The sequence below is a fragment of the Mauremys mutica genome, chromosome 19 (genome assembly GCF_020497125.1).
Source record: "Mauremys mutica isolate MM-2020 ecotype Southern chromosome 19, ASM2049712v1, whole genome shotgun sequence".
In the NCBI taxonomy this organism is placed as follows: domain Eukaryota; kingdom Metazoa; phylum Chordata; order Testudines; family Geoemydidae; genus Mauremys; species Mauremys mutica.
Genome location: NC_059090.1, coordinates 4,237,249 through 4,254,902, shown reverse-complemented (window position 1 = coordinate 4,254,902; position 17,654 = coordinate 4,237,249). Strand labels below are relative to the sequence as shown.

At 46.7% G+C, this 17,654-nt stretch overlaps 1 protein-coding gene across 8 annotated transcripts in view; it reads left to right on the top strand.

The window, feature by feature from the left end:
• Nucleotides 1-17,654, top strand: part of STX1A (syntaxin 1A) — a 316,339-nt gene that overhangs the window by 71,413 nt on the left and 227,272 nt on the right. For all 8 annotated transcript variants that reach the window (XM_044993861.1, XM_044993862.1, XM_044993859.1 and 5 more), the window contains exons 2-3: nt 15,246-15,323; nt 16,782-16,881. In XM_044993861.1, coding sequence (XP_044849796.1) covers nt 15,246-15,323; nt 16,782-16,881 — 178 coding nt within the window. The remainder of the gene's footprint in view (nt 1-15,245; nt 15,324-16,781; nt 16,882-17,654) is intronic.

The window sequence follows — 17,654 nt, the reverse complement described above, 5'->3', positions numbered from 1 at the left end:
GGGTGACACTGAGGGAAGAGAGTATCTCCCGCAGTGCTCCCTGAGGAAGGGAGTCAGGCTAGAAAGCTGTAGCTGGAAGGTTTGTCCCTGTTGGGGGAAGGTAAAGAAGGCAGGCTCAGAGAGCCAGAAGAGAGAGTACCTCAGGGAGGAAGGGCTGGGCTCAACCTAAGGCTGGGGTAGAAGACTTCTGTGTTAATTTTGAAGTTCATCTCAATAAACCAGACCCTAAGAAGGACTGTTGTTGGGACTTGTGAAAGTCCCTCATGAGTATTTGAGGAGTCCAAGAAGGGAGATTGAGGGAGGAGGCTGCAGAGCCACCCCTGGCGACGAGGGGCACTTGGGAGACAGCTGATCCTGTTACTGTGGTTTAATGTTGGGTTTCGTGGGAGCCCAGGCAGTCAGAGCTATTGGAAATGCAAGTCCCTGTCTGAAGTCTGCTACAAGTCTGTCTTTCTGCTGTTGTCAAAGGTGCTGCTGTTGTTTAAAAAGGCAACTGCAGGAGTGATGCTGACAGAGAGAAAAGAAACACAAATGTTACCAGGGCAAGGACTGGATCTCCCTCCTCCTATTGTATGATACTCCTGCACAATTGGTGCTCAGTAAATAAACACAAAGGTACTGAATACTTGCGCCTCTAAGATTAAACAGAGAGGAAGCAATAGGCAGTGTTTTCCTTTCTCTGAAGCCTGTTCACCTGTATTACGCTTTGAAAATTGGTCAGTGTTTGGATAAAGAAAATGAGGGAAGGTTGCCAACTTTAAGCATGCACTGAGTTTCTGGCTGGATTCCAGTCCAGGGTTAAGGGTCTGCACAGCTCTGGTTGCAGCTTTTCCATTTCCTTTAAGTGTTCCTCACTGCCTAGGGTGACTGTATTTCCCAATGAGACACCCTCAGCTGCTTGCCTGAGCCTCCCCCCACCCCTACCCTCAGTGCAAGGCTGTCGCCAGTTGCTGGAACCCTGCCTCTCCCCACCCCCCGATGCTGGAACACTCCCCCCCTGCTTGGGCCTGGCATCTCCGCTTGCTCCCCGCATGTTCCTCCACACCACACCCCACTTTTTTGATAAAAGGGGCATTTGTCCCGTTTGCTCTTGCCAACTGATCAAGTCGGCAAGAGAAAATGGGACAAATGTCCAATTTTGCAAAACAAAAAAAGTTGGGACAGCCGGGACAGAGCTTAAAAAAGGGACTGTCCCGGCCAAAACAGGACGTATGGTCACCCTGTCACTGCTGATTACTGAGCTTCTCTTCCAAAGTTCCGGGAGCTACAGGTTGTCATTTGGAGCCTTTCCTACTAGTCACCTTTTCTTTTTGGCGGTACTTTAGGATGCAAGGTTGCTGAGTCATGGCTGCTCCATGCTTCAGTTTTGTCACTTTGTCAATTATTCCCATGGAGCTTGATAGTGCCATGTGTAGTAAGACCTTTCATAGACCAGCTGGGCTTTGGGCAGTTAATTTCAGACTCCCTAGGTCTGATGATGCTGTTTTGAGCCCAAATTTTTCTAAGGCTGTGGTTGCGTGTGCATCTTGTCCTTAGCTGCCAAAATATCCCCCATCCCAGCTTTGTGAAATGCTGATTGCAACACAACTGCCTTTCAAGTAGGTTGTAATACATGCTGATAAAATAGCTAAATTGACCAGATTTGACATACTTTCTGGAACTGAATTTAGAAAGTGACCATGGTTCTGTTAAAATGAATGGGCTTTATGCCAAGGGTTGATAACAGTATTTTCACAGTAATAAAAGTTAGCGCCTGAGGATGAAATTCATTTGGAAGCGTTATGATCCGTTGCATTACCATTGCTGTCAGGTGCTGAAAAATTTCTTCACTCCGATTGGATTTCAGCTGCTACTGTAGCTGGTTTCTGACATTTTATTCGCTGAAATTTCTTCTCTGAAATCTGGGCTGGTATCAGTGAAAGGTGAGATCAGATGTCTCAGAGCTAGAATCACTGTATAGACTGTAAAATATACAGCCTTTTATGTTGAATATACGCGCTAGACATACAGCCCATTAAAATGGGTGACTGAGACCCTATAGCTCTTGACTTGAGCATTCACTCCCAAACCCTGGTCCCTTTCCAGAGCAGGTTCTCCCAATGTGCAAGTTATTAGGGAACTGTAAGGCATGGGCTACACTAGGAAATTAGGTTGGTATAACTGTCACTTAGGGGTGTGAAAAATCCACACCCCTGGACGATGCAGTTAAACTGACCTAATCCCCAGTGTAGACAGCACTAGGTCATTCTCCCGTTGACCTAGCTACCACCTCTCAGGGAGATGGAGTCCCTGTGTCATCCAGAGAACCCCTCCCCTCGGTGTAGGTAGCGTCTTCCCTGAAGTGCTACAGTGGGGCACTACGCCACTGCAGTGTTTAAGCATCGACGCGCCCTGTGTGTTTTCTTGTTATCACCATTTTGTGTGTAACGACTCAGGAAATTTCTTGTCACTTGCCTGACAAGAAAGTTATTGGAGCTGGGCCTGAAGCAATCTTCTGGCTCAGGACACCCCGAACTTTGAGGAAGGATTTGACCTTTCCCTCTTTGGCCTGTCTCTAAATGTAACCAGAAGGTGAGCGGTAAATGCCACACTGCATAGCAACAGTGAGTTTTGTTTTATTTGTAGCAGAGTAAAATAGCAGCCTCTGGATTCTTGAATCTAATTTACATGAAGTTCTAATGGCAAAAATGCAGTAAACTTCTCTCATCTTTCTGCCTAGGGGTGAAAGTAACATAAAAGACTTACTGGTACGAGGGCCTGGCTCCGGGCCCCCGGAAGGGGTGGGCCTCGGGTGGAAGGGGCAGGGCTGGGGGTCAGCCTCCCCCAGCCAGCCCTTCCAAGCTGCCCAGCGCGCGCCGCCTGGAGCTCTGGCAGCAATTTAAAGGGCCCAGGGCGCCAGCCACCGCCCCAGTAGCAGCAGCAGTGGCAGGAGCCCCGGGCCCTTTTAAATCACTGGGCCCCAGGATAGCTACCCCTTTTGCCTCACCCCGTCGGTGGTCCGGAGGGGTGGGGGAGGGGCAAAAGGGGCAGCGACGGTAAAGTGCTTTAACGTCGGCTGTGTATGGGCGGTACTGGTGGCCACTTCTTACCGGTACACCGTACCAGCCCACTTTCACTTCTGGCTCGGTCAGACTGCATTTCCAGGGAATCTGGCATCCAGCCTCTTTAATATGCATTCTGAGGGCTATGGAGAAGCTTCCATGTGGCCAGGGCTGGCTTTAGGCTGATTCCCCCAATTCCCCTGAATCAGGCCCTGCGCCTAAGAGGCCTCCATGCCCACGCCTAAGAGGGCCCTGCGCCCTAAAGAAGAGCGCCTAACTTCTTAATTTTTACTCACCCAGTGGCGGGTCAGCACTTTGGTGGTGGCTCCTTCACTTGTTTCGGGTCTTCGGTGGCATTTCAGTGCCGCGGAAGACCCGGAGCGGCTGAAGGACCCACCGCCGAAGTGCCGCTGAAGACCCAGACCGCGGCCAGGTATTCAAATTGGGCCCCGCACTTCCTAAAGCTGGCCCTGCATGTGGCTCTCTGCAGAATTATTTTTGCCTTGTGCATCTGTTGCAGCTGCTAACCTGCGTGTGCAGTAGCAAACCTGTGCTCCGTGCATGTCATGAGAACTGGCTTCATTTGTGTACTCAGCCAGAGCTTCGTGATTGGTATACGTTAGTTTGGGTTCCTTTGGCTTGAAAAGAAAAATTAGTGAGCTAATTACAATTCCTTATAGCGTGATTCTCTGTACGTGCCAGTGAACACATTGCTCTGTGTATACACATGCCAGGCCAAATCCTGCAGTCTTTGCTTGGACAAATTCCCTCTGCAGGAAGGGGCCATCCCTGCTTTGCTGAGAGCAGCGGGCTGTACTGTGTAGTTTGTACCACACGGTATGTTGCTTTCCCCATAAGGAAAAGACAGACATTTTACAAAGAGAATCAGGTTGAAAGTCTGAGATTTCACAGTGAATGGCAGGGTGCAGCTTTGGGAGCCTATATAGATCAGTGGAAATGTGTCTGATAAATGAGAATAAACTGTCAACGCTGAAGACGGGAGCCAGTAGGTTAAGTCTCATGGGACCACGGTCTGTTCTTATTAAAGTTAATGGCATTTAAAACAGGTAACAGAGCTGTAGTGGCCTCTATTTTTTCATCCGACTTCTTGTAAAGCTCCCAGTGGCTCTTTTGGGAAAACAGTCACACCAATATATGTTGTTGTTAAATCTTCTCTCCCCCTCACACTACATTTGCATGGGTTGTTGGAGGGAACATTATCAGAGCTAATGAGCTAACTTCGCCATTTCTCGTCATGTTTTTACTGTTACTGTAGTTTGTGTCCCATGCTAAGTGATGGATGTTACTCTGGAGCTGTCGCCCCAGCTGAGCTGTACATGTGCTGTATCCAGAGGCAGGATACACCCAACCTGTTGGCTCAGCTGAGAATGCCCACCTAACTTTAGTATAACAGCACTGAGACGATTTATAATATAAGAATAAATGTGTTAATAAAGAACAGAGATTGAAGTGATCCTACACAGAGATGACTGAAACAGAAAATGGTTACAAATAAAAATGTTTTTTACAATCTAAAATTTAACATATGACACTCCTGGTCTCAGGTAATTTCACACCTACAGTCAGTCCGCAGAATCCTCATCCCACATGGCTGGGGGGATCCACCTTTCACAGATTCCAAAAGAGCTGGCCCCTTTTGTCCCTTAAATGACAATGACAAAGACATCCCCTTTCTTCCCTTTAATAGTCCAGCAAACCTTTAAAATGTATGCTTTGGAAAGGAAGCCCAGACAAAGTTCCTCTCCCCAGCTGCTTTTTCTTTGGGGTGCAAGCACCAAGACCCTTCTTCATCCTCTGATCAGTTGGCTTTTTCAGTTGGCTTGATGACTTCGTTTATCTTAAATGCAAATGTACTTTTGTTGTCCTTGACTTGTGATCAAACCCTGCTGTTTTCTCATCCGCCTGTTAGCTTGGTCCATGTAGACATTTAAAGCCACATCACTTTGTGTAGGGCAGGCTTGTTTGTCAGCTGCCTCCATAACATATTTTAAGAACATATTTCCAGCACACATACATAACTCTGTAGACACTCCCTGTACATATATCACACAATGATACTCATGACCAGTGTGTCACCAGTTTTCATACGATACTGTACAAGACGCCGTTTGGATAAATATTCTGACAACAGTACATTGGGTGTTGTAAGTTTGTCAGACCTGCTGGGATTTACTGTTACACAAGTATGCCCTTTACCCATTGGCATAACTGGGCTCTTGGGGCTCACAGTGCCCTTATCTGACCTGCAATAACTTTGCAATAGTGGCACGAGCGCACAAAACCATGAGGCTCCATCCTTGTAATGTCCCCTTAGCAGGGCTGCCTCCTGAATACAGCTTGCAGTGTATTCAGGAGGCAGCAGGATGTGTAGTCACAGGCCTAAAGAACCACCATAGTGCCATCTACACCTTGCATTCTTTACACCAGCTGCTTGTAAAATAGTGGTTTGGGTTTAACACGGTAAAACCCTTTAAAATGCTGGCTGGGGCTATGTCAGAAATCCCCTCCTTGAGCCTCATGTTCATTTCTGATCACCCCATCCCAGAAAGGACATAACAGAAATGGAAATATCCCACAGAAGGGCAATGAAAATGATAGAGGCATGGTAAGTCCTCAGGAGGAGGAGAGATTGTTCCATCTAGAGAAAAGAGGAGTAAGAGGCGACAAGGAAGAGATATCTACAGTAATGCATGGCAAGGAGGGTAAATCTACCGCTCGGTTTACTCTCTTACAATACAAGAACAAGAGGGCACCAGGAACTATAAAAGGCATGTATTTAAAACTGCTGAAAGGAAATATTTTGAGCAAATAACAGCCCATGGAACTCAGTGCTACAAGATATTATTTGGGTTAGTAGGATTCCAAAAAGGGTTAGACACTTCTCTGAATGAAAATATCCTCGGAGGATAAACATGTATAGTGGGTATAACCGTCCTGCTTCAGGACAAAAGGCAGCCACTCGCTGCCTGGGTTTGGATGAGCTTTTCCTATGGATAGTTATTCAATCACATGGCCAAAAGGGTTTTTATTTTTTTTTACACTTTCCTATGAAGCATCAGTTGCTGGCCACTGTTGGAGAAGCCCGCTGGGCTGGGCTGGATTGATTGTTATACTGTCCTCTCTTTGGTGCTGGGACTCATCTCACTCTGTGTTTGGAGAGTCCCTAGCCTGGCAGAGTCTGAGCCTCTGTGCACTACTGCACTGCAGATAATTGGCACTAATAGTGGATCTTTGGTCTCATTGGGTGTGGGGATTTCTCTGTGAAATGGCTTGAATTAGTTTATCACCTTACTTTTCACTTCCTGCCCAATTAGGAAGCTCTGCTTTTGTATGGAGATAGGGAGCTGTCCCTCCTTCAGTGTGAGTGGGACGCTAATAGTAGTCACAACTCTCTTAAGAGGTGTCGAGTAGGGAAAGTCTCATAGGTCCTTTTCAGCCCAGCCTGGCTGATAATTTTAACCAGACCTTGGAACTGATGATGGCTGTGTCTGCATCTGACTCAGAGCCTGGCTTGGATAAGCACCCTCCCTTTCTCTCATGGTGTGTCTGCTACACATGCAGCTCTGCCGTGAGCTTTTATTCTCCTGCATCATTCTGGGTTGAGAGATTGCATTCTTCAGTGACATAGAATTGGGGACCCATGGCCCAGAGTTCACTTATCCAGAGAAGGGCACTTTCAAGCTGACAATCCAGGAGTTAGGAAGGAGACTCGTTAAAAAGAGGGATAGGTGGCCAGAAGTACTAATACGATCCATGTGCCATTTATACTTATGAGACAAGTTGGTTTGATTGCATAACCTAGCTCACAAAGAGCGTTGTTGCTGCAGGGTTTAAATGTCTCTTTTCAAGGCCGCTGTATTCTAAAAATGCTCTATCAAAACGTGTTTTAGTTAAAACGAGGGAACTGGTGTCTTGCCTGTAGTAATTGGCCGAGGTTTCATTACAAACCCTGGGTGGATGAAGATTGAGTGGCTCTATTCTGAGAGTTCCCAGCCTGTTTCTGTCCAGAAGTGGCTCAAGAGGGGTAGCACCAACCTTAGGGCAGACTGTTACAAACCAGCGCACAAACCCCAAACTGGCTGAGAGTTTTATACTTAGATTTCACCAACCAATTATCAAGTGTAAAGTCCTCAGGCACTACCACTACAACAGCCTTAACATGGAGTCACAGACAGTCCACTTGGGTACCCCAGTCTGTCGTGCCACCCAGGTGAACCTACCTTTGTGATAATATTCAGGTTACTCCCAATCCCAAAGGATGTCACTTATCCCAGGTCAATTGCACCTTAGATCTCACACCAAAGACAATGCTTGTAGCCAATCCTATGGTAAACTATATTCAGATGTAAATAAGAACAGCCATATTGGGTCAGACCAAAGGTCCATCTAGCCCAGTATCCTGTCTTCCAACAGTGGCCAATGCCACTTGCTTCAGAGGGAATGAACAGAACATCCCCTGTCTCCCATTACCCGCTTCTGGCAAACAGAGGCTCGGGACACCATCCCAGCCCATCCTGGCTAATAGCCATTGATGGACTGATCCTCCATTAATTTATCAAGTTCTTTTTTAAAGCTAGTTATAGTCTTGGCCTTCACAACATCCTCTGGCAAGGAGTTCCACAGACTGACTGTGCGTTGTGTGAAAAAATATTTCCTGTTGTTTGTGTTAAACCTGCGGCCTATCAATTTCATTTGGTGACCCCTAGTTCTTGTGCTACAAGGAGTAAATAACACTTCCTTATTTACTTTCTCCACACCAGTCATGATTTGATAGATCTCTATCATATCCCTCCTTAGTTGTCTCTTTTCCAAGTTGAAAAGTCCTAGTCTTATTAATCTCTCTTCATATGGTATCTGTTCCATACCCCTAATCATTTTTGTTGCCCTTTTCTGTACCTTTTCCAATTCCAATATATCTTTTTTAAGATGGAGTGACCACATCTGCATGCAGTATTCAAGGTGTGGGTGTACCATGGATTTATATAGTGGCAATATGATATTTTCTGTCTTTTTATCAATCCCTTTCTTAATGATTCCCAACATTCTGTTAGCTTGTAAATGTACATATACAAATGAGTTACATTTTTAAGTGTCAAAAGATAATAGAAGGTTCTATAATAAGGATGGGGAGGGATAGCTCAGTGGTTTGAGCATTGGCCTGCTAAACCCCGGGTTGTGAGCTCAATCCTTGAGAGGGCCATCCAGATCCTCATGAACTTCAACAGAAGCAGGATGCCATCCAGGGCCTGTTTAATCCTGAGGTAACTTTCCCTGGGGTATATTGGTTGGGGACCTTGGATTTATTTCACCTTCCTCTACAGCAGTGATCAAGGATCATTTGTCAGGATTAAAGGGACACGTTTTCCTCACATCCAGACAGCTTCCTGACATTGCAGGGGGATTGGCTTTGGCAGACATTGGTGTTTGTCATCTTCCATGCCTTGAATTGCCAAAACTGCATGTGAAGTTTGCTGGTTAATCTGGGAACCTGCCCTTGAGAACGCATGTCAGATGTGCAAGGGTTTAGCTGACTGGGGGACCCACACATCCCAAAATTCTGCAGCAAGCCACAGGGTAATGCAGAGTACTGAGAGGAGGCGCTGCTGATGTGAATCTCTCAAAATGCAGTTGCGTATCTCTTCTAGTGAAGCAAAATGCATTTGCTAACTGCAGTGTGGCAGCCTGGAAGATTTGTGCTAACAGAAAATACAGTCATATTGCTAAAGGGTAAATAAAAGGAATTCACAAGACTGCCTGTCTCTCGTGCTTTCTCACTCCCATTTCTGATGTGTTCTCCTCTTCAGCCAGTTTGTCACCATCGCTATAGGAACATCCCAAGTCAGCCTGTCCCCATGAGGCTTTGCAGATTACACTTGACAGGAGTGCCGTGACCCCTCGGGGTGTTATAGATAATGTCTTCAGAGTTAGACCGATGTTGAGGCCACCTCCCCTGACCCAGTATTCATGTGTATTTGGTATAATGGGGCCTTCCTATTGTGTGGGTATGTTTTTAGCAATGAGTACTGAGTGCTCTGAGGGTTGAAACGTGGTAAAGAAATAGGCATTTTAGGTGAATTATCTCCCTGCTGGTGCACACACAGACCCAGCAGCTGCTCTGATTCAGTCTCCTGGGACCTAGATACCTTGGTGCTGTGTGCCTTAGAAATATTGCCAGCCGAGAGAAATGTTCATGTCATCTCAGAAAAGAGAGGAAAGGTGGATATGAGCCCCTTGGAGCTGAAGTGATTGTGTGTTTAATATTTTCCCAAGGGACAAGCCCCTTGTGTTCTCTGCATTAGGAGGGGTTAATTCAACATAGACAGTCCACACTGAAACCTAAGTAAAGTGCAAAACAAATAGATTATCTGGTGGAACAAAGCCAAATGACTAAAACAGGCTATTATACTAGTTCTGGGAGATGATGAATTTATAAACATATAGGAGAATTGATAATCATGGGAGCATGTGCATGGGACACTGCCTCATTTGTGTGCAAAGCTTGTTTGTGGATCCTGTGCAAACATAGGGATAAAGTAGCTAGGGTATTTCCTGCCACAAATCAATTAGCGAATGAGTGGGAGGAGATCAGTGTTTATCCCCATACTGCCCTGGCTTGGGCCATCAGGAGAAGGGAAAGGGAAGAACATGTGAAGGAGGGCGCCAGGTGGGTGAAAGCACACTCAGAATAATACAACTGGACATAGGTGACATTTTATAAAGGAAAATGTGACTCAGGTTTGCTTTTTTTGGTATTTAAAAACAAAGAGGAAGGTGGCAATATAGGATTGTTGACAAAGGATGCCCTCTACCTTGCTTTTGGAGGAGTACCAGGGCATGAGAGGTAGTGTTACAGAGGGACACACAATGTCTCTGGTTTCTGAAAGTCCTCCGAGTGAACTTCTTGGTCATGGATAACAGTGACCATGCCACTGAAGTGGGTGGATTGGAAGACTCCTGTTTTGCTGAGGAATATGAGCAATACAATCTATTTTGAAGTTGGGGAGCTTAGGGGAGACACCTTCCTATCTCTCTGGATGAAGTCAGAACTGGACTAATGGGGCACAGTGGGTGGAAGTGAGGTGTAGAGGTGAAATTGTATTGTAGCCCAGTAATAGAATTTCCAGGAGAGGAAAGCTGCAGACCACAACTGAGATACATTAGATCAGGGGTCGGTAACCTTTGGCATGCAGCCCGCCTGGAGCGGCAAACTTCACAATATACACACAGTGTACGTTTTAAACAAACAATTTAATACTGTTCACAGCTACGATGATTGTGAAGTGGCCAGTGGGAGCCACGATTGGCCGAAGCTGCGGACTCGGCAGGTAAACAAATGGGCCTGGCCCGCCAGGGTGCTTACTCTGGTGAGCCACGTGCCAAAGGTTGCCGACCCCTGTATTAGCTAGAGCCAAGGGCAGGCTGACGAAAGAGGGAGAAAGGCAGGGACAATTGTACCGGGGCCCTGAGCTCAGCTCCCCTCCCCCCCGTAAAAAAATGTCTGTAACCAGGGTGAATTGGGAAGGGGTAAGGACCCCAGAGAACATAATGTACCGGGGACCCAGATTTCTTGACAGGCCTGAGGGATGGTCTGTGCACTAGAATAGCAAGGGCATTGCAGGCCAGAATTGTGCCACATTGGCGTATGTATAGAAACGTCCACAAAATGTCTCCATGCCCTGAAGAGATGCTAGGGCCGGGAAAACGTACATGAAACATCAGGGAAAACATGAACTGTACAAACTGCCGAGAGAGCCTGTGAGGTGCGAACTTCATGTCTGTGTGTCTGCCTGTGATCAATTGGGGTAAACAAATCAAGGCTGCCAGGAGGCAGAGGGAGGAGGGAAGTGACTTACTAGTGCCCCTCAGTTCAAATGATTCAATTCAAATAGGCCAAATAAGCTCGTGGCTCCATATTGAATAGCACGTGGCTCCAAATTCCTAAGTTGCTTTAAAAGCAAACTTAGGAATTTCCGACCTTGTGCTTGTGCACCTGGGAGTTAGACTCACATACGTGTGTTCTATGTTGCCTGCTTGTACCTCTGTATTGCCAGCGGCAGGGGAAGCTAGGAATGGGCGACAGGAGATGGATCACTTGATGATTACTTGTTCTGTTCCTTCCCTCTGGGGCACCTGGCATTGGCCACTGTCGGAAGACAGGATACTGGGCTAAATGGACCATTGGTCTGACCCAGTATGGCCATTCCTATGTCCTGGAAGCTCTGTTTCTGTTTAGCTTGATATGACTGATACGGCGTTGCCAATGCTTGTGGTTTTATCACAGATCTTTCCATATTTGGTGTTTTTCTCAAAGCCCCTGCTCCTGGAATCAGGTGAACACATCAGAATCTCAACTTACTTTTACAAAAAGCAAACAAAAAAGAGCTTGTAGCCCTCAGACTTGCTGAGAAAAGCTTTAAATGTGACCTCTCAAGGTTCGAAAACCAGAAGGAAAAGGAAAAAAACCAAAGAACCCAATATTTGTTTCTAAAAGCTGATGATTGTTTGGAGTCTGACTTGTCATTTTTGAAGGCTTGAGGTTGACGGTATAGAGGATACTACTCTTGCCAGAGAGGGGACTAACCCTTCTAACCAGTCCTGCAATGCAGCGTTCCAGGAAACCCACAGGGCTGAGTCTGTTACATATCTAACCCCAGGGGCTGGGCTGCCTGACAGCACAGCCGGAGTCCTCTGCAGCACCATGTGAGCACACTGGCTTGAGTCACTGCACCTTCTAGGTCTCCTGGTTGCCGGGGCTGGTGGCTCTGTGGAGGCAGCATTCTCAGGTGTTTGGGGCAGAGGAGTCCTTGTGTAACTGAACAGAAATCCCTTTCTGACGAGGAAGGAGCGGTGGTAATGGGCTCCGTGGGTGTCTTTGGAGTCAGGCTTTGTGGGTGCAGGGTTGGATTTGGGAGGAGGAAAGTTTAAAGTTTAGGGGGCTGAGAAATATGTGGGACAATTGGCCTGCACGGAGGAGGGGGTGTCCGTCCCCTCCCATCCCTCGGCATTCAGGTGTGAGGGTTATTTGCTTTGCTTGATGAAATCATGTATATGATCCTTTAGCAATCGTGTGACTGCAGAGTGCCCTGGGCTGCATGTGAGGAGTGTTTGGGCAGTGCACTGTACAGTAACTCCTTGCTTAACGTTGTAGTTATGTTCCTGAAAAATGCGACTTTAATCAAAATGATGCTACGTGAATCCAATTTCCCCATAAGAATTAATGTAAATGGGGGGGTTAGGTTCCAGAGAAATTTTTTTCACCAAAGAAAAAACTATATCTTATATAGATATACACACAGTATACGTTTTAAACAAACAATTTAATACTGTTTACAGCTATGATGATTGTGAAGCTTGGTTGAGGTGGTGAAGTCAGAGGGTGTTGTTAATGTAGCCTCTCACACAAGGCAGCACAAACACAAGGGAGGGGAGACAGCATAGCAGACAGAGACAGACACACACCTTGTGTGTGGGAGAGAGAGAGAGATGCACACTGCCCCTTTAAGTAAGCTGACCCACTCTTAAGTGCATTGTCTTTTTAAGTGGATCAGGAAGTTGAGACAGCAGCTTCTGCCCTAGGCTTGCTCTGTCTCTCTCCGTCTGTGAATGGGTAAGTGGGGTGCAGGAGCAGGGGGGAAGGGGTCACCCTGACATTAGCCCCCTCCATCCCCCCTGCACAGCAAGCAGGAGTCTCTGGGAGGAGCTCCAAGGCAGAGGGCAGGAGCAGCACATGGCAGTGGAGGAAGGGACAAAGGGACAGCTGAACTGCTGATTGATAGCCTGCTGGGTGGCTGCAGCACAGGCAATTTAGGGGAGCGGGGAGCTGATAGGGGGGCTGCCGGTCCACCCTGGTTCCAAGCCCCCACCAGCTAGCTTCAACAGGCTACTCTTCCTGTAAGCAGTGGACAAAGCAGGTGGCTGCCAAACAACATTAGAAGGGAGCATTGCACAATTTTAAATGAGCATGTTCCCTAATTGGTCAGCAAGGTAACAATGAAACAACGTTAACCGGACTTTAAGTGAGGAGTTACTGTACCTTTGCATGATCACATAGTGCTCTCTTGACTATCTCCTTTTAATTTAATAGCCCTGTAGGTCTGGTGCTGATTCAGCACATCTTGTTAGCTGAGCAGATGAGGGTGAGAGTCTGTTAAGCCTAAATTGTTCTCTGACTTAACGTCACAGGCTGCTTTCTGGAGTTGTAGCCTGGAATGCAGAGCTCTGCGGGAGAAGGGCCTCAGAGTCTGCACCTGAGAGAGGCTGTTCTGGGGCTGGGCTTTTCCTCCTCCGTGTGATGTACATGCATGTTCTGAATATTGATACACCTGCCCCCTGCCCATAAGCAATACTCTTGGAAACAAAACAGGTGCTGTCAGCGACAGCTGGAGAGGCTTTTGCCCCCATAATAGCCAATGAGAGTTTGTGCTTACACTGTATGTGTGTTGGGTCTGAAAGTGCTTTACAAATATAGCTTGATGAAGCCTCGCCCCTGTAGTAGAGATTTAGGAACAGCCAGTCTGAATCAGATCAGGGGAATGGCTACTCCAGGATCCGGCCTCCAAAGAGGTGTGTTTTTACAGGGAGATAGAGCCAGTCTGAATCAGATCAGGGGAATGGCTACTTCAGGATCCGGCCTCAAAGGTCATGTCTTCACTCCAAAGAGGTGTGTTTTTACAGGGAGACAGAGCCAGTCTGAATCAGATCAGGGGAATGGCTACTCCAGGATCCGGCCTCGAAGGTCATGTCTTCACTCCAAAGAGGTGTGTTTTTACAGGGAGATAGCCGACATGGCGGAGAATCCTGGTGAAGACAGGGCAAGCTGTAGTTTTATCACGGTGAAGCTGGTTGAGGTGCCCCCAAGGGGGAGATTGGCGTTCACCTCAATCAGTTATACTGAGGTAAAATGTCAGTTTGCCTTGTCTTGGATTTTCACCATGTCAGCTATTTCATTGTATAACACACCCTTTTGTAGTGCAGATGTGGCTTGACAGTGCCCAGCAACAGCTGCTGGAGAAGATGGTGTATAAAACCCCTATAACAGACCATTCTAGAATCACCTGCTCATGGGAAAGGTCTTCCTAACTCCAGACAATTCATGGTTGCCTTGTAGACTGAAGCACTGGGGTTTAGAGCCCTTCTATTTTTATCCTGTCTACAGTATTTGTGAAAATTCTCATTATCCACATGCATGTCAAACCCTTCCTAGGATCCTGGTAAGCTCCTGGACTCCGATACCATGTGACAGGGAGTTCATGGGTTAATTCTGTGTTGAGTAAAAGAGAATCTTTCTTTTTGTTAGTTGTAAATTTGTTCCCTTTCAATTTCATTGCACCTCCCCTTGTTTCCATTGAGTGCGAAGGTAAATAGGAGCTTCCCTGTCCATTCATTATTTCCTCTCTCTCTCTCCTCTCTGCATGAAATCTTTTAACTGTCTACTTGCACTAAAGAGGATGTGGGTGAGTTCGATGTCTTCCATTGTTGTGTGCAGTATTGTAGCCCTGTTGATCCCAGAATATTCACGAGACCTTGTCTTTCTAATATGCTGGGACCAACACGGCTATAACAACTCATGTTGAAGACTTTCTAGATCCCTAATTTTGTCACCTGTCTGTGAACCCTGCCCTCCTCTATTTCTGCTAAAGTTTTACTGCAATAGGACCACCAAAAGTGAACATTGCATCCATTTTCTATCCCATGTTTTGTGCATGGAGCAGATGTTTTCATTGAGCTGTCCTCTGCTGTGTGTATGAGGACATCAAATGATTCCTTTCAGCACACTGTGGAAAGATATAAATATCATTATTCTTATTTTATACTAGGGTAAACTTAGGCACAAAATGCTTAAGTGACTTGACCATGAGTTGCAGTGGTGATTTTCACCATGCCTTTGTGTGTGAGCCTGATCTTGATATTTCTTTAAGCCTTTTAGTAACACACTAAATACAGTGTCCAGGGGTTGATTCTTTCCTAGGTTTTTCCTGTTCCATTAATTTAATTAATCCCCACAGCTTCTAAAGGGTCAGCATTTACTTCTCGCATCACAGGAGTAACCTGTTCCCAGGCAAAGTTCAGGGGGAAACCCACATTCTGCTGACTTGAGAGAGGACCATTGGGCTAAGTGCTTAGAATGGATCAGTGAAGTTTGTAGAGAGCAGCTTGCTAATGTCTGGGTTTGTGTCTGCACAGGCTAAGGACAGCGATGATGATGATGAAGTCACCGTTAGTGTGGACCGGGATCGCTTCATGGATGAGTTCTTTGAACAGGTGAGATGTTTGTTCTCTCAGCAAAGCTCAGAGCTGTGCCGCTGGTCAGAACTAAGTGGTGCTCTCTCCCTGACCTCCCACTGGACTCTAGCCACAGAATACATGGCCACATGTGTTCTCATCCCTGCCCCCCAGTTGATGCGTTTGGATTCACAGTCACGTGTGTAGGAATTGCCAGTGGGAACAGAGTCTTTTTCCCATTGATACGAGGTCTGCCAATGCTCAGACTTCAGCCTTTGTTAGCTCCTCCTAGGTCACACTCTGGAGCATGCCCCATAAAGGTTTAGGCATCAATTAGAATCATGCAGACTTCACAGCAGAACTAATGTTGTAATGTGCAATTACACAGCCTATGATGTAATGTGCAATTTGATCCTCCAGGTGCGTCCATCGAAACCAAAGGGACAACTTTCGCAACTCTTGGTAAATTAGAACAGATGCCTCTGTGCCAGTGTGGAGGAAAGCCACTATCTTTTGGGGCAGCAGAAAGCCTCAAACTCTGCAACCTTTCTCGCCTCAGTGCTTTGATTAAAGCAGAAAGGCACTAAAACAACCCTGAAAGTCCCGCTGCATAGGACTGGTTGACTTTTTCTGTACATATCTAGCTTACAAATGGGAGATTCTATTCTGGCATGTGGGTGGCTGTGAGCGATGCATGCAGCTTTTTGGAACACCTTTATCATAGTGTGTTGGGGTGTGTGAAGACATCTCTAGGCAGTCTATCAAAAGTTGAATGTAGGATGTAAAACCCCATTGAAAAGTCACTCAGTGAACTGAAGATAGAGGTATTCTAGATAGGCAGCCCGGAAAAACAGCATAATGCAAACCCTGACTGCACTTCCCAAGACATCAGGAACCTTCCTTAAAGTGCAGTATGGTGGGGAAGTGCACCTTCTCACTCACTATGTCTGCTCTCCCAGTGTATCGGCCAAGTGTGTTTTCCTTAATGACTAAAAGGTTAACCCTGTGGATCCAGCAGTTATGGAGGAGCAAGCTGGTCTTCAGTTTGACTTGTGCATCTGGAGCAGAATTGTTCAGTTTCCCAGATGCAGAACCATTATTCATGATGCTAATGCATGAGCTGGGAAGCTTGGAGTCTCCTGGATCCCAAGGGAGTTTTCTGGGCTGGCATGTTGAAATAACATTTTCTAACATGTAAACTGAACGGACGTGACCTAGAGTCACTGATGTAATAAATATGGGAACTGTTCCCCTGCCCCCAAACCTCCCTGCTGCACTTTAGAGAGTCTCTTTTCACGGTATAGCCACACTTTAAGAAGCCAGTCAGGTGGTAGCCAGCTAAATGCTCCTGCAGGAAGCAGCCTTTGCTGGCCCAGTTCTCCTATGATTGCTTTCAGATTGGGGAGCACTTGAGTGTAGCAACCTCTTCCCTTCCCATAGACTCGACTGTCATGAATATGCTGAACAGCTGTATTCCTTTGGGCCATGTCTCTGTAGGTGGAAGAAATTCGAGGGTTCATCGATAAAATTTCTGAGAATGTGGAGGAAGTGAAGAGGAAGCACAGTGCTATTCTTGCGTCCCCCAACCCAGATGAGAGTGAGTGAGGCGTTCTCGGCTTTCTGCTCCAGCAGGCTGTGGGGTGTGGGGAACACAGGTGTGCTCCTGTGGCACATGAGGCTTGATCTGCTTTCTTGAGTGGATGGGTGGGACATGTGCAAAGAATTAGATGCTGGTGAAGCGTGACAATGGTCATGCTGGTTGTGATGTAATCAGAGGGTGGTGTAAAGTAGGAGGCTGATGAGGTGTGTGATGACCATGGAGCTGATAGAAGCCATATGGGGAAGAGAGAGACCGGAGATGGGCTGGGCAGCTAGGAAGGGAGACTAGATGACTTGCTGGGGGCTCTTTTGGCTGGTAGGAAAGGAGATGAGGAGGAACATTGAGGGCTTCTTAAGGCTGGTGCAGAATAATTCTGTGCCTAAGGCTAGTGGATGCAGTGAGGCTGCAAAAAGCAAATGGCCCTTTTAATCCAGGTGAGTCATTTTCCTGTTCCACTCAGCTAGAAAACAAATGTAATTTTCTGGTTGTTGCTGCTGAGACCCGGAGCTTGTACTCTTGCCACTTCGGTATCAAATATACTAACTTACATACACCATTGCCACCTCCAGACTGTGTCATCACTAGGAAACAGTAATGTCCTCCGGCTCTGCAAAGAGAACGAACAGGAGGGTTTGACTGAGAGAACTGGTGATATGCTCCCTGCTTGCTCCCTGGCAATAGCTTCTGGCCAGACAGGCTGCTAAAGGAGAATAAACTAATGAGGCAGGATTCTCAGTGAGTTCCCAGCACTGTGGGCACAGCCTGAGAAA